General features: G+C 37.2%; 3 protein-coding genes across 7 annotated transcripts in view; 1 reads left to right on the forward strand and 2 right to left on the reverse strand.

The window, feature by feature from the left end:
• Positions 1-244: 244 nt before the first annotated feature.
• LOC110062391 (cytochrome c oxidase assembly protein COX20, mitochondrial-like) lies at positions 245-4,538 on the reverse strand. Its single transcript, XM_020769275.2, has 4 exons — positions 4,445-4,538; positions 4,224-4,335; positions 3,999-4,062; positions 245-2,643 (listed from the first exon to the last, which is right to left on the reverse strand). The coding sequence occupies exons 1-4, from the start codon at positions 4,481-4,483 to the stop codon at positions 2,535-2,537; spliced, it is 324 nt and encodes a 107-aa protein (XP_020624934.1). The 5' UTR covers positions 4,484-4,538; the 3' UTR covers positions 245-2,534.
• An 8-nt stretch (positions 4,539-4,546) lies between these two features.
• The window catches only part of LOC110062389 (deubiquitinase DESI2-like), a 20,000-nt gene continuing 7,835 nt past the window's right edge, over positions 4,547-16,711 (forward strand). For 2 of the 4 annotated variants that reach the window (XM_020769271.2, XM_020769272.2), the window contains exons 1-5: positions 4,548-4,694; positions 4,866-4,938; positions 11,537-11,630; positions 13,224-13,331; positions 15,967-16,000. In XM_020769271.2, the coding sequence (XP_020624930.2) occupies positions 4,656-4,694; positions 4,866-4,938; positions 11,537-11,630; positions 13,224-13,331; positions 15,967-16,000 (348 nt within the window). In that variant the 5' untranslated portion in view covers positions 4,548-4,655. Of the gene's footprint in view, positions 4,695-4,865; positions 4,939-11,536; positions 11,631-13,223; positions 13,332-15,966; positions 16,001-16,711 lie in introns of all 4 variants that reach the window. The other 2 variants (XM_020769273.2, XM_020769274.2) reach the window with 2 other exon arrangements.
• On the reverse strand, positions 5,215-14,270 carry LOC149111065 (uncharacterized). Of its 2 annotated transcripts, none has more exons than XM_089291865.1 (2): positions 14,054-14,270; positions 5,215-10,716 (listed from the first exon to the last, which is right to left on the reverse strand). In XM_089291865.1, exon 2 carries the CDS (start codon positions 8,805-8,807, stop codon positions 8,100-8,102), a length of 708 nt encoding a protein of 235 aa, XP_089147991.1. In that variant the 5' UTR covers positions 8,808-10,716; positions 14,054-14,270; the 3' UTR covers positions 5,215-8,099. The 2 variants fall into 2 exon arrangements, with proteins under 2 accessions (XP_089147991.1, XP_089147990.1); XM_089291864.1 differs by lacking the exon at positions 14,054-14,270 and adding an exon at positions 12,067-12,309.

The raw sequence follows: 16,711 nt of genomic DNA on the forward strand, positions 1-16,711 counted from the left end.
TCCTTCTGTCATCAGACTACTGAGACCATATCTCATATTTTCTTTGGCTGTTCTGTTTCTACTTCCTTTGGAATGAGATATGTGAAAAAATTTGAAATAAACTTAATAGTTGCGTTTGCCTCTCTTTAAAATGTTGCGAGATTATTTTAGGATTTTTAACAGGGGAGATGGATCTGCAAAACTATATAATCGTTTTAGGAAAAACGTACTTGTGGACTTGCCGGTGTAAAGAAACGAAACCATCTTTCAGCCACTTGGAAAGAACTTTATTAAATAAATATCAAGCCAAAAATATACTTCCTTTAAATCAAATAACATCAATCTGTTTAAGAAAAAGCGGAGAATTTTTGAGGAATCGTTTCTTTTAAACACTTAAGGAAAAAAAAAATTGTACAAGTAATGTAAGTATAAGTAGTATAAGTAGCTTGTATATTGTAAGTGTAAATGTAATTATAACATCAGTAATGTAAGTAGTGAAAGTGCTCAGGCTGTAAATAAAATTCGATTCAAAAAAAAAAAAAAACTTTGAAACTGTTCCAGTAAAACAATGTAAATGATGAACTTTGCAACAAAATAGTATAAAAAGTATAATGAAAAGAAAAAACAATGGATAAGTGAAAGAAATCAGTAGTGTAGTCAGTGTACATCTATGAAATCACAATTCATAACCAAATGCGGTGTCCATGGATACAGTTTTTTCTCAAGCATAAACTAACGAACAAAGTTGATAGATAAATCCAATAAAATCAATAATTTTGAATCTAGCTAGCAAGGGAGTATTAAGTTTTATCTAGTGACTGATATTATTGATAACACTTGAATTCAATTTATTGATTATTTCGAGTTATTGAGTGGTTTTCCGATATCGATTTTTACTGAGAGACTACCCCAGGCCTCAGTAATGCTAATGGACAGGATTTAGATTTCTTTCTTCTAAGACCATAAGTGAACATTCAAAAGAAAAAAAATCAATAAGCCATAATTTTATTTCAACCATTTAACTTCACACTGCTTTTCTTGTGCAGTGATATCACTGTGTGGGTAATTATAGTGCCACATCAGTTTGTTTCTTTAGACAGATGTTGTTGTACCATCGTAGATAATATTAGTACTTGCAGAGGTCTCATACTACATGATATTATCATAGGGATCTTGAACGAGAGGATGATCTAGTCAATTATGTAATTTTATGAAAGAGCTATTTTTGGACTTGTAGGCTTAGAGATTAAGGTGGCTGAACACAGTTTTTGATACCTGTGTTTCATTCACCTTTCTCTCTAAAACCCTTGATCCCTACGTCACTAAAAATGGCAGCAAGCAAGTTGACAACACAAACTTTGGTTTTTTGATGGTTAAGCTGACATATGTGCCATTTCCATGGCAACATGAATAAATATAAACTGGCCTTTAAAATCGGTTTTGTTTATTTGTAGAAAATCTAGTCTTTAGATTTTCTTTATAATTTGCATGCAACAAGCTTGTAACGATTCTCACAAGTTAACACCATTTTGCTAATAATTTAACAGAGAGATCTTTAATTATCCCTTGATGAAGGTTTACTGGAATATCTAGAATTTCCTTTGTTAAAGTTCAAATTTTTTCAATACACAAGCTACTTATTTACTAAAGTATTTTCGTGCCAAATTTCATGAAATTCTAATGAGTGGTTTTCGAGAAATAGGTGTATTCCCGAGAGTGCAATTTTTCATTCAATCACAATTTTTTGACTTACTACGCATGCACTGCATTTAACTTGGTTCTTTTGGTAACAAAGAAAAACCTGAGAATTGCTGGGTTCTTTGTATCGTTACCTTTTCTAACATATCTTTGTAATAAGAGGCTAAAGCCAGCAATACACTGCATTCGATTATAGAGAAAAATAGCACAGATAGTGCAGGTGTTGAGTAAATAAAATGATCACTCTATTGACAGCATGTTTGTTTTGTTTTTTTGCAATCCTTGTGTGCATGCTGAATTGCATCAGCAAAAGCGCATGCCAAAACTGTGTGCAGCCACCTTAAATCATCAGTAACCACTTTAAGGGGATTCCTAAAAGTAAATATGAAACCAAAAACAATAACACATTTAAATCTAATAGAATTGTCTGTGTTTGTAATAAATAGAAAGTTTACAAGAGTTGTTCTGAAGTGGAAGTGGAGTGGCCATGAGAAACACCTTGCTATAATTTAGTTATTTTTTATTTAGTTAATCATTGTTAGTTAACATGTACACAAAAACAAATTGTAATATGTACACAAGAAGAAAAAAATTTTGAGGTTGAGAGAAAGGTGGTAATAAAAACATTTAGGTGTATGTGCACAAAAAAAACTATAGTCACTGTGTAACATAAGGATATTGAACAGGTTTTCTGTGTCTCAGTTCACGCCACCCAGTGGCCTGCAAAGAGCTTCAAACCCCTTCTCCAACCAAGCACTTACAATTAATTATTTTAATTACAAATTTTTTTTGTTCCAAAAATAAAGACATGGTAAATAAATATTAGAGAGGTTCACTAATACTATTGCTCTGAGTGGTCATTCATTTCCTTCCTCTTCTTCCTTTTGCTGTCTATGTTTATTTATTATATCAATGGTTTCTTTGATTGCTTCTTGCTCTTTGTATCTCATGTATCTGCACATTTCCCTGTCAAAGATTCATTCAAAGGTGTTAACACTTTCTAAGACAACATACAGTAAGTTACACCATTTATACCAGAGTTCTACTCAGGGGGGGGGGGGGGGGTGGGGTGAAAGACTCCCATATAAAAGGGACAAGGGTGCTCGTCAGAAATTTTGACAAGAACCCCTAAAAGGTACCAAGATCTTGCTTTGTGGGTGTGGGTTGAAATTTATTTCACCCCTAAGAGGTACCAATTCTAAAACAAAACATATATCCTGTCATATTTTTTTGGCTCAATACCCTAAAAGGTATTGTAAAAGCTTCCATTGTGGAAGTTTTGAGGCTGAACACCCTAGATACCTAGGAGGTACCAAAACTATACCAAAACCCCTTTTTGACCCCTAAAGGTACAAACATCCCCTTCCTTTTTAGAAGGGCTTCCCCCCTCCCCGAGTTCTACTTGCACAGATGTTTATTCTAGGTAACAATGCCAATGTCCTGAGACAATCCTCCGTAGGAAAAAAGATGGCCACTGGTACATTTACCTGTAGTTCTCAGCGTATGAAAACCTTAACAACGGTCATAAAAACGTACAGAAGAGCTATAAAATCTTCAAACCAAACATACACAATGTCCTTAGTACAAGGACAAATATTGTAAAAATTTGGCTTTCTTTGTGCCTTATAGGCTGTGTTAGGTTCCCAAGGTATTGTGGTAAAATGTACAGCCGTCATCTTTTTTCCTACGGTGGATTACATGCATAGTGATTTCACCAACTGGTGTCTTTTTAACACGCATAGTGTCTTTTTAACACGCATAGTGTCTTTTTAACATGCATAGTGATTTATCCAACTGGTGTCGTTGTAATTTCAAACTGTATAAATTGTTTACAACTGACATCACTGCTGCCATGTTGGATGACCATCAGCAAAAGAATTCTAATAAGTTTTATTGTTTCTGTCATCCAACATGGCTGCCAAGGACTTTGTAGTTTGAATCTCTCGGTAATGGTTGCAAACCACCTTATTTGTTGTTAAATGAATCATAACTACATATAATTTATATTATCATTCGCTGCACTATTTTCTTCCTTCTCATTAGCTGGTAGCCCACCACATGACCTGCAAATAACTACCTACAAATAATGGTCTGCTCATGCGTAGTACCATCTAGAAGTCTAATTGTAACCCGCTCTCAGGTGAAAAATAGCAAATTGTTCCCTGAGCTGTCAGGGAATGGCAGCTAATAATTGTTAAATATTGCCAGGCTCAATGCTCTCTTGTATGATCAAAACAGGCATAATGAGAGAAAGCATTTCTGTGAACAGATCATCATGTGAAAGACTTTTTGTACTTTACCAGTAAAAACATGTACATTACCAGCTTCCAAGGGAGATTATTGCAAACGAACCAACTGCGTATCGACATGACCTGGAAACGTGCACTGCAAACAAAAAAAGGAAAACTTGAACAATTTGTACTACCCACCTCCATCCTCAACCCCACATCCACGCAAAATATCCAAGAATCTCAGCATTCCTCTTATTGTGGAGTTAAATACTTATAGATTTAAAAGAACATCACGTAAATGCTCGTTTCACTTACTTGATTTAAGAAAGTACCCAGCACCAACGATAATACCGCCAGTCATCCCATATAGCAATGATTCACGGGCGCAAGGTGTTCTCTCGATAAACTTTTTGAAATTCCAGCTGTACTAAGTATCATGAGAATGTAGTATGATGTTAATTGTAAATACTGTCATAACATACATGTACATAGTTAAACGTCGCATATCACAAATTTAAAAAAAAAAGAAAGCCAACCTTTTTCTTATCGCCCGAACTCATCGCATCACCCGCCATTTTGAATTTGGCAAATGTAATGCAATCTTTTAGTCAGCGGTCGTCGCCATGATCAATATGGTGCTCAATATCTGACTATTTATTGACTATTTGACAGGAATGCAAGAAGATGTTTTATATAGTATGACCGTAAAGGATTTTCTCTGAAAGAAGTCGTCGAGTTCTGCTAAAAATGTCTGGCTACCCAGTCGTGTTAAATGTCTATGACATGGTATGTAATATTACTTCATGCTTAAGCAGACACCCCGTAAAACGTAAAACGTGAACAAAAATGTTTGTTAGTTTTATGTTAATCACGAGAGTCTTAATGGACTTCCTGAAGACTTAGAACCTATAAATATTCGAGAAAAGCGAATTATAGTGTTTTGTATCTCTTTTGTAGTACTGGATAAATCAATATACGTTTCCTGTTGGTCTCGGAGTCTTCCACTCTGGAGTAGTTGTGCACGGCAAAGGTAAGTCGAGCTGAAAACTTCGGATTTAAGCTTAATTTTAAAAATTATGCAGGATTGACTGGTGAGATTAGCTTATTAAATTATATGTCAAACGGGTAGTTTATTGTTTGGTCGGCATCTCAATAGTTCCTTTTTTCCATTGTCTCAATTATTCAACCATCTTACTTTTAATAAATGGCTGTCTTTTTTTGTCAAGTCCGCTAAAAATTTCTATATTTCGATCTGAAGAAATTAAAATTTTATTCTTGCGCGGGCGTTGAAAGGTGTTTCCAGCTGTTGTTTTTGTGTTTACTTGATAATTGTGAAATAAGTTTTTTTTGTTAGAAATAGAAACGCTAGCACTGTTCATTAAGGTTTTAACTGACGTTCAGAACTAACACATGATAACTTTCATCAAGGTTGATATTAGCAATACAGCTGTTTTCCCAATCAATTTCCATTTGGACTAATTTGAATTAGGCAACAAAAGTAGTCAAGACAATTTTAGAAATGATAGTCTGAACAATATTTCCAGGGCTACTCCCTGCAAATATATTAAGCGATAATTTGCTGGTTCTCCCTGCCTCATCCCACTTCTACCAATGTTGTCAATTTTTAGCAGCTACAAATTATTTACTGTTTTTGATCCTTGTTCTGGTAACACAATATATTTATTCACAGCTTCACAGCTTTACACAGCACTTCATTTTCATGGCTTTCAACATGCATCGTTTTGCAACTCTTGCAAAGAAACACAAAGGAACAACGCAAGAGTCACATGACGCTACAAATACTGTCCCAGGGTATCCATTGGGTACCATTACAAGTCAAATCTGTTCGGTTTCTTACTTAGTCTACCCGTGCGGGTGTAACGGGCTGTAACATTCTCCTCGCCTTATCCTCTATTGGAGAGGGCAACATTACGCTTAGGCTTAGTGATAGGAACAGTTTTACTATTAACACAGTTCGTTTCCAGCTTCTTCCCACCATGTACAGGAGGGTCTTCAGGAATCACTTGTGGGGTTGCTGATGCTATTTCTAATCTGTGTAGATGCTGCACACATCTGTTTAGAACACTCTTTTCCGTTCGCACTGTTGCCGTTGGCACAAGACCATCACGTCCAGGGTGAACTTCTGCAACTCTAGCCAGCGGCCATTTTCCACAGGACATGTTATCTTCTGAGACCAGCACAATAACTCCAACTTGTACAGGAGGTTCTTTATTATGCCACTTGCTTCTCATGGTCAAATGATGCAGGTACTCTTGCTTCCAATGCTTCCAATAGTGATTGAATAATCTCTGAGGGTAAAGGTACCTCTCCATGATTCTCTTACTGGCCTCCTCTGGATTGTCTTGACTAACATCAGATAATTGGTTAAGTGGTCTGCCAATTGCGAGATGAGCAGGTGTAATGGGAGACGGATCTCTGTGATCATCACTCACTGCAGTCAGTGGTCTTGAGTTGATGACACCTTCAATTTTTACAAGTAATGTGTCCAGCTCAGTGAAGGTAAGAAGTGCTTTTCCCAGGACCTTGTGCAACGGTTCTTTGACTGCTCTACAAAATCGTTCTCACCAACCACCTCTCCATTGTGACCATTCAGTGATGAATTTCCACTTGATCCCTTTTGATGCTAACTCTGACTCAATGCGATTTTGATCCAGTGTGTCCCACATGGACTGGCTTTGTGTCTCGCGTTTGGAATACAACCTCTGGATTTCATTACTTGCGGCTTTGAATGTTTTTGCATTGTCTGACCACACTGTATGGCACAGGCCTCTGTGGCTTGTCATGCGACTAAAGACCTGTAGAAATGTGTCTGTAGTCAGGCTGTTTGTTAGCTCCAGGTGAACCATATGGGATGAAGCACAGGTAAATACACACATACCTTTTCTTCACACTTGTTCTCTCTTTCACGTATAGGGGCCCAGCAAAGTCTATACCGATGTGTGAAAACGGTGGTGAGGGTGTAACTCACTCTTTGGGTAGTGGTCCCATCTTCTGGCCACAAGGGCCAACACGTTGTCTTTGGCAAATGACACATTTTCTGATGATGCGCTTCACTTCACGTCTTCCTTGGGTTATCCAAATTCTCTGCCTCAAGGTTGAGAGCAAGGTTTCTGGAGGTATTGTCACATCTTTCAGCTGCAACAACTCTGATTTCCACGATGACCACTCCCGTTTGATGGCACTGTCTAATGGGTCATCCCATTCTAATCCTCTCCTCCACAGTTCTTGGAAAAGGATCCTTGCTCTCACAGTGAAAGGAGATATCAATTCCATTGGGTCGAACATTCTTGATGCTAAACTTAGAAGGCTCCTCTTCGTCATTGGATCATGGGATGAAACACTTTCATTTGGTGCAATGAATCTGAAGCAGTCAGAATTCAAGTTCCATGATACACCAAGGGCTTTTAGTGGTTCATGTGAATCACACTCCACTAGTAGTGACATTGCTCTTTTGTCTGGGTCTATGCCATCAATTACGAGCTTTGAATTGCTAGCCCATTTTGTCAAGTTGAACGCTGCTGCCATCATGATGTCAGACATCTCTTGTTGAAGTTTCAGTGCTGAGTTGTCTGTGTCAGCTCCTGTTAAGCAATCGTCTACATACTTACTGACATGAGCATTCACTGTTGCAATGGCAAGAAATGGACTAAAGTTCACTCAAAATGTCAGTCTTAGCATTCTGTAAACTTTTGGTGCTTCCTCTGTCTTTAGATCTCTCCACAGGTAACAGTATACATCTTGATCCTTTGGTGCAAGCTTAATCTGAAGGTACATCCCCTCTACATCTGCTATCATTCCAACTCTGTGGGTACGAAAACGGATGAGGACAGAAGCAAGGTTGGGTTGCATCGCAGGACCAGGAAGGACACAGTCATTGAGAGAAACACTGTCTTACTCTCGGGCAGAAGCATCAAATATGATTCTACATTTTGTTGTCTGTCTGTCAGCTCAGAAAACAGCATGGTGCAGTAAGTACCGGACACCTCCATCTCCACTTGTCAGATCTACTACTTCCTCTGCAAACCCTTTCTCTACATACTGGTTGATCACAGTGGTGTAAGCTTCAGCTTTCTCAGGGTCTCGTTTCAACTTCCTTTCAATACTTTTGAGTCGTTTCACAGCTTGTGCATAGTTGTTTTCTAGCTTTGGATGGTCTCTCTCCTATGGTAATCAAACTTTGTAGTTCTTGCCATCAAAGTTCAGTCCGTCATTGAAGTCATTGACTGCAAGCTCTTCTTCTTGTGACATAGTTGGATTCACAGTTTCAGTAATGTTAATGGATTCTAGATCCCAAAACCGTCTCAGACTTGCGGTGACCTCATTATTCTCTACCATCATTAGCATGGATGATGTATGCTTTGAGTAACTGTCTACAGGCCCTGTAAGTATCCATCCGAAGTGAGATTCCACAGCTACCAGTGATTCAGGGTTCTCTCCTTTCTTGCAAATCCCAGTTACAAATGAGTAGTAGTGATCAGCACCGATAAGAATGTCTACTTGGACTGAGTTACAAGGGTAGGAGTCTGCGAGAGTTAAACCTTGCAGGTGAGGGTTGTCCACAAGATTCAACATGACAGGTCCCAAGGGATTGCAAATCTTGGTTAGGGTAAGTGCTTCCATTTCCACAGCTTCTGTTGGATGTCCCCGGATCGGTGAGAGGGAGAATCGCACCCTTTGAAATCTCTTGGACTCACTAGTTTCTCTTCCTAGTGTTGCAACACTTAATACTTCTGAGGAACCTTGCAGACCAATGGATTCTACAATGTTTTTACGGATATAGGACCGCTGACTTCCAGAATTGAGCAAAATGCGAGCTGTAACTTCTAGGCCATTCACTGATCGCTTGGCTAACGCTGTTTGAAGAAGTGTCTCCTTCATAGTGGTAGAGGATTTCGATGCAGCCAGTCCAGTCAATGTAGTATTGGTCGGATTCTCAGTTGCTGCAATTAGAGGCTGACTATGCAGTAACCTGTGAGGACATTTTCCACAGTTCACAACTGGACACTTGGGTTGACGACAGATTTTAGAGAAGTGCTTGCTGTTGGTTGGTTTTAGGCAATTAACACACAACTTGCTCTCAATATTTCAATGTTTCATTGTAATATAAGAAGCTCACAAAAAAATTTCGCTTTGCTTGAGGATTTCATTTATTCCCTTGATAAAAGACCAGAAATTCTTACTATTACAGAAACCAGATTAAATGCAAACTCTGTTTGTAATGTGGATCTTTTAAACTATGAACTTTATCATACTGACTCACCTACATCGGCTGGTGGGGCAGCTATCTACATCACTAAGACTCTTAAATCTATAGCCAGACCTGATATAAAATTTAATATGCAGCTAGTGGAATCATGGTGGGTTGAAATCGATCCATGTAATGGCAAGGCACCTATATTAATTGGATCCATTGATAGACAACCTGGTGTAAATATAGAAGAATTTGCTAAACAGCTCGATGATCTGATTAAAAAAAAGTGCAGAATAGATACCAACTATGCATTCTGGGACAGTTTATTGACCCATGGCTTCCCTTGCAGAATCTACAACTTGGGACTGCTGGTGGTTTTGCCTCACTGAACAAAGCAGACGCAGTTGACACTTGTTCTTGGTCACTTACCACTATTTCAATGAACTGTGGATTCCTTTGCCCATCTCTACTCTTATTTGTACTATGACTTTTCAGACTAAGATTTCCTTGAAGATTTCTTTTGCCTGCCTCTTTGGATACAACTTGTCAATTGAGGAACGTAAAGAACAATTCAAGATCAATCTCATCGTCTTGGGTGTCAGCCAGTTCTAATTCCCACTTCTCTAATATTGCAGAGGGTAACTTGAGCTCAAGTATTGGTAACAAAATACACTCATGACTCTTCGGGATTTCTCCAAGAGCTTCCAAAGCTCTAGTTCTGTTCTTTGGAGTATCATGGAGATCACGAAGGGATGGTGTTGTTACAACAGATTTTGCATCTATCTGAACAACTGATTTGACAAGGGATGAGATAACCTCTACTAACCTCTGAATCAAGACTTTTTTCTTTCCAGTTGTCAGCAATCCCTTTCCTTTAAGCAATCCATGTACTGTAGTTGCTCCACTGATTTTTGAGATAGCTTGTCTTCTATTTCAAAGTCACTTGAATATTTGGCAGCCATCTTGTCGCGCATGTGGTTAGGAGTGTTGACTATAATCCACAGCAAATTGTACTTTTGTGATCGTTCAAATCCACAGCTCGAAGGACCATTAATGTTCTGGTTACACAACATATTTATTTACAGCTTCACAGCTTTACACAGCTCTTCTTTTTCACAACTTTCGTCATGCATCATTTTACAACTCTTGCAAAGAAACATGAAGGAAGAACGCGAGAGTCACGGGGTACCCACGAGGTACCATTACAAGTCAAGTCTGTTCGGTTTCTTACTTAGTCTACCCATGCAGGTGTAACAGTCTGTAACAATCCTATACATAGAGGTTGGAAACTTTTTGGAAATTTTGACAGCACTGACCTTTAACTCGGGCGAGTAACTCTCAAAATGCACTCAGCTGGTGTAATTTTCACTTGCCCAGAAAGATGCCTGAAGTCCCATTTCTTAAAAAAAACTCTGCAATGATTCACAAACCATATGTTTTTTCTGGTATCTTGTAATCACAGATGCCCAACTTGCCATTTGGTGTTGTGCTTTCTTGTTCTGGTCCATTTACCAGATGCCTCCTTAGGATTGTGGACCTAGTTAATTCTAGTGTTTTATCCTCAATATTTCCACGTTTCTGATTTCACATGTGTCCCTAGAATCAAGACATTAGAGTAAACAACTTGTTGGCACATGGTAGACTGACATTCTTTCTTTCGATGAAAAATTATACTAAATGACCTTAAACCCAAAGATACATGTAACTACAACAGAGGCACTTTGATTTTCAAAACAGTTCCTATTGACGAATCTTTGTGAGATTCATTCATTCTTTCCTCCATTGCTGCCTGCATTCCCCAAGCCTTCAAGTGGGGATATGTAGAAAGCTATGCAGTACGTTTTCTGCTCTGAAGGTTTTGTGTGGATGCAGCAATTTTTCTTAATTTCCTTCATGATCCTAATTCCATTTCAATTAAAATATTTTATAATGGAAGATCAAGGTCTATTTTTTTCAGAAGGCTTCCAATATTAAATGCAACAGAAGACTTTTTCTCAAATTAAAGTTTACCCTGTCTAATACACGTAAGTAGATTTACTAAGGAAAACCTTTGCAGATACAGTCAAACCTCTCCACAATGGCCACCTTGGGGACAAAGAAAATGGCCCTTGTGGTGAGGTGATCATTAGTGAGGGTTCAACTATGGTTACCAAAACGGCCATCCATATTGTGCAAAAATAGGATAGTGACCCCCATTTTTTATTGCCTTTTTGGTTACATTCATAAATAATGAACAGTCAAGTCTTTAAATTTTCCTTGGTTTTGGATGGAATCACCTTGATTAAGTTCCTGCATGAGACTGCATTTAATTGTTTGTGTCAGACTTTCTCAAGGACATGATCTTTTTAATATATAGACCAAGACACTTGCTGAGACCAAGCCATGCATTTTTTTTGTTATCATTTCCATCCTGTAGAATATGCATTTGGTGGTCATCCAAACAACTGGTCAGGAATATTTGAAATGAGCCCAAAATCTGTGGAGGTGTTAGGAGATGATTTCAAATTCAGGTTGGTATTGTAAAGAACTTGCAAACAATTTTGTCATAAAAATTGAACAGTGTCGGGGTATCAATGGTTTACATGGGTACACTATCTAGGCAAGTGTAATTGTTCAGGTTAGTCTAGCAGATTTTAATATCTAAGAAACAGAACATTTTCAGTGTTTCTATCAAGTTTAAGTGGAATTCTGCTTACAAGCATGCTTTTGTCAATGCATGAGACCGCATGCACCTTGAAAGACCTAAAAATTCCTTGAATTTGAAAACCTTCAGAAAAGAAACAACATTTTAACTTGAAAAAGAAAATGTTTCAACACAGTGGCATGTGCATCCGTGTAAGATGGGGGATTTGTATTTGTAATACAGCTATAATCTTTTCCTTCATTTTCAAGTTTTTTTTGAATGTGTAATATAATTCTTAAAAATACAGTAAATGCAGTGTTTACCAGGACATGGAACTTGATCAGTGCATACACTGTAACTTGCAATGACCTTGACAAATTTCTATCCCCTCTGTGATAATATTCTTGAGTTTTCTCCCTCTTCCGGCCAGTGCATGTTGTCTGCCTCTGCGTGTACTTTGTTTCATTTTGCCATATTGTTTACTGCCATTTTCAGCCTAAAAACTACTTTTTCATGCAATGTCTAAATGAAATCCATATGATGAATTCCTTGTATCTTCACCTAAAAGAATTGTAGGACAAAGGTGGGTTTCATGAGCTACTCTACTGAGCGGGCACTATAATCTATCATCTGTTACATGTAGTCACCTGATAGTGCCTGCACGTGATCATTCTATGGGATCAGTTTTGGCCATTGACAACAAATTAAAGGAAAATGATAGTGGTCAATAATAAAAGTAGATAGAAAGGAATGGCTTAAATGCTAAATATACCTTGTTTAGAAATTACTGTGGGAAAAAGAAGCTTATTAGGAAAATCACTCAGTACCACACTTACTTTTTAATATCAAAATAAACATTTACTTCACTTGTGGATCTATATATTTCAACAGTTACAATGTAGTGCTTGTCAACAGCCTGTGTTTCTTTTGAGTTTTAGAAGTATGGCTCCTGACACACACACTCTAACAGGGTGTTTTCTTAAAACTGAATTAAGAAAGACTGTGGCAGTCTAATCTTAGTTATGGGGATGGAATACAGAACAGCACATGGCAGTAAGAGGGTGCTTTCCATTCAATGAAAAATTCTGGTTTGAATTTCCGGAAATTTCCTGTGCTAAATGGAGCAGTATTTTCCGGAATTTCCAGAAAAGAGACATTTACCTTGCGAGGTATACCAAAGTTTTGAGAAATTTCTTACCGGGGATTTCCATTCCATTTGACTTTCCTTCCGGAATTTCTGGAATTTTTGTTTGAATGGTTCACCTTTTGGAAATTGAACAATTTTTGGATTTTCCAGAACCTTTCTCTGGAAATTTGCACACCATTTGTCCCTGTTTCAAAGTTTTTGGAATTTTTGTTTGAACAGAAAGCACCCAGAATTTCTTAAGTCTCTTGCTTGATCTGGCTTGCTTACTTACTGTTATGCTTGGAACTCACTCACTAATTCTTTTATTTACATGCGTATTGTCTTGGAATGAAGGGAAACTCTAACAATTGGAACAACAAAACTTTTGCCTAGCGAAGTGGAGGATCTTTTGAGAAGAATGGGAAAAAACTACCAAGGACGCTTTTATCATTTAATAGACAAGTATGAATGACTCAGCTTGTTTTCAGGATTTTCAATTTAGTTAATATTTGCAACTTACAGTTGTTTGAAGCAAGTTTAGACTTTTGCTTTTAAAGGAGGTAGTCAGATTGTGGTAGATGTGGGGACCACTCTTTGACTGGTTGAACTTGTACCATGACAAGTGGTATGATCGGTCTTCTAAATGGTCTTCTTTAGGTCCAAAGGGATATTTCAATTCATTCAATTATTGCTTTATTAAAACCATTCCATTTTGTAATGGGAGTCAAGAAATCTCACTTGCATTGACTTGTGTAGAAGAAGTGAGATTTAAGAGATAATCAAAGAAAATCAAGCTGTTATCTTTGTGGATATCGGAAATAGTGGACCAGTGATTTAGTTGATTTGCACAACTGGATTCCATGCTATTGCACGTTTAATTAATAACAGTGCAAGCCTGCAAATAATTTTTGTCTATAAGCAGTTTATTTGTCGCCCACGGACAAGTTTTGACCTGACAAAAAGCCAGTCTGGTGGGACAAATGTTTTTTGTCATTAGAAACTAAAATAAGAGACATTTGAGACATTTTGGTATTAATTTTCAGTGTAGACCCTTTGCCAAAATGTTGGTTGCAAATTCAAATGGCTTAAAAGTAAAGTCAACTGAGTGTAAAATCAATACTGGCTTACCCATTGAAAATTGACAAATTTACAAATGTTTGTACCCCTAGTTTGCCTTCACTTACTTGATCACACTTGTATTCCATATTTTCCTGCGTATAAAGTTTCCCATGTGGACAGCTTGTCAGAATAAAAACTCACTTGCAATAACATTCAGAGACTTGAAAATTGGCTGAAACGAATTCTTCAGCTTTTTTCTGAAGGCAAATTTCCCTTGAAAATTTTTGGGGTGGATTGAATAAAAATATGTGCGTAGTTAGATGACATTCCATTGGAAGTGGTCGTGACTACAAAGCATGACTAATTTGAACATTCACGCCTTGTCACAAAAACGTGTCTGTGGCACGGAAACTAATTCAAAATATATTGAACCACAGACGTAAAAAAAACTATAAAGAGCTATAAAACTAATTTTTGATCATATTGACTGGAAATACATTTGGTTTCGTTTTAGAGGTTTTAAAGTTTTTGAAAGCGATTGCATTCAGATAAACAAAACATGAGAATTTGGGCCGTGTATCCAAGTTGCATAATATTTTAGTCGCGTCAAATTACGACTGAGAATTAATTCCACAACACGTGCAGATAACAAACGAGTAACAACATATAAGACCTCAGATTTAAGTAGTTTTTTAGACGAACATAATTCAGACTAAATGGGGCTTCACAATCTTTCAAGACACCATCCCAAAATGCAAAAATTAACACGTAGCCTGAATAGTGGCACTGATGTGTCATATTTACAATTCGACGTGACGTGTGAGACAATGCATTGGGCGTGATAAAATTATTTCTCAGAAATGGATTAAAAACAAAACAGATAATAAAGATTTTTTGCTTAGTAATGTGTGGCAGTACAATAAAATAACTTGTTCCATATTCTGCCACAAATTTCCAATTAAGTTATTTTTCATTTAGCAGAAATGCCAGGTCAGAGTGTCCAACCAGGCTAAGCTTGTACCTGTCAAAACCTCAAATTTACCAGACAATTGTCCGATGACCGACTGTTATTTTCAGGCTTGCAGTCAGATTGCTGTGGCACGTGGTGATACATATCTGTACTGTACCTGTAATGGGCTTTTCCCAATAGTGATTATGATGGTACTATGATCCTTGTGATCATATGGCTTACTGCCCTGGGATAAGTGCTCTTCATTGAATGTCAGCATCTCTGACTGACAAGTTTTTCAGTGATCAAAATGACCAGAAAGGCCATGTAATGAGGCAAAACGAAAAAAGAAAGAAAGAATTTAAAGGAACAAGCCATAAAAGGAAATGAGTGACTGCGATCATGACTGATGTAACTCATTTGAAACTGATTGATTAAAACAAACAAACAATCTTGTCAAGTTGGTGTAAAGAAGTACTGACAGTTATTGAACGTAATAGTCAGCGTCACGTTTGCCATGAGGGAATCTGGATCTTGACTGAGTAGGATATTTTCCCTCAAGGGAAGGGACATAGGAAAATATGACTGGGATCAAGATTAGCCAAAGAAAGCCTTTGTGATTACGGGAACATTCTGGTCTGAATGGCGGGATCAAAGAACCATTTGGTGAACATTGTTTTGTGGATACAAAATTATGGCCTTTTACATGTGCCCATCACTTTTAACCTGAGGACACCTTACTCCTGAGAAAAAAAAAACAGTTATGCCAAAGATGAAAATCTGCCAAAGTAACTCAAAAGTTTTAATAATATTGACTGGTGTTGAAGTTCAGTCAACAGAAAATTGAACTTTGGTAGGATTGTAGAGTGCAGTTAGTCCAAAATGAGTTAACTACAGAGAAAGTAATATTTAATAGGCTATATATCTTATCCCGTGTTCTCATGTCAGTGCAATTCCTAGTACTTAGATTGGGCTTGGGCAAATTTATTAGTTCATACTCTGGGGAGATTGTATTAATAAATTTAATGTATATTATATAATAGCAGGATGAAATCTTTAATATTTCATGCTTTGACATTTCTGTTCTAGGAATTGTAATCACTTCACTTCAGAATTTTGTCAGGTAAATTGTTGTTTGTTGTTTTCTTTACCTAACTGTACGTGAACTGTGTAATGCATATACCCATGCTACATGTGCTGCTATATTTATTGACAAATATATTACTAAATAAATATTCACTGGATTATCATGTGAAATCAAAACTCAAATTTTGCTGCCAAAGATGAGGATGCCTGGGGCAACTAAGCCAAGGCAGCAGTTGTAATCTGTATGATATGTAAGGTCAAACTTTCAAACTTATTTTACCACAATGTAACACTTCTATTGTGTTTCGTTTTATCCCAATGCATCACTTGCATTAATCTTCAAACAAGAAATAAACTGTTAAGTCAAACTACAAAATCAGATTCCTTTGTACATGTATATTTCAAATTCTTGCATAATATTTTCTTCGAGTTTTCCTCAATTGTGGTTCATTCACATAACAGACATCTACCGGTAATCCCCTATTTTGGGGGATGCCATTAAAACAAGGTTAGGTAAATTGTGTGCATTCATTTCCACCATGATATTTGTTGAAAGGCAACAATCTTTACCTGTTAGCTACTCTTACTAAATACCAAATGGAGCTTGCTCTTCCATGTTCTCACTATATTAGGGACTGATGTCCACAGTTTTTATTAAGCTATTCAGAGCAACTCTTTTCAAGTTCAATGTGTTTTTATTATTCATTTTAGTGTATTTGCTTTGCCATCAGAGTTGTTAGATGCTGTT

Source organism: Orbicella faveolata, unplaced genomic scaffold (assembly GCF_042242905.1).
Source record: "Orbicella faveolata isolate gen_17 unplaced genomic scaffold, um_ofav_v1 contig_24, whole genome shotgun sequence".
NCBI lineage: Eukaryota > Metazoa > Cnidaria > Anthozoa > Scleractinia > Merulinidae > Orbicella > Orbicella faveolata.

Coding starts and splice junctions, on each gene's coding strand:
- LOC110062391 (XM_020769275.2), bottom strand. CDS start 4,483: ATGGCGGGTGATGCGATGAGTTCGGGCGATAAGAAAAAG. Junction 4,336..4,444: donor GTTCGGGCGATAAGAAAAAG/GTTGGCTTTCTT, acceptor CATGATACTTAG/TACAGCTGGAATTTCAAAAA. Junction 2,644..3,998: donor ATAATCTCCCTTGGAAGCTG/GTAATGTACATG, acceptor AATCTTTGACAG/GGAAATGTGCAGATACATGA.
- LOC149111065 (XM_089291865.1), bottom strand. CDS start 8,807: ATGAAGGAGACACTTCTTCAAACAGCGTTAGCCAAGCGATCAGTGAAT.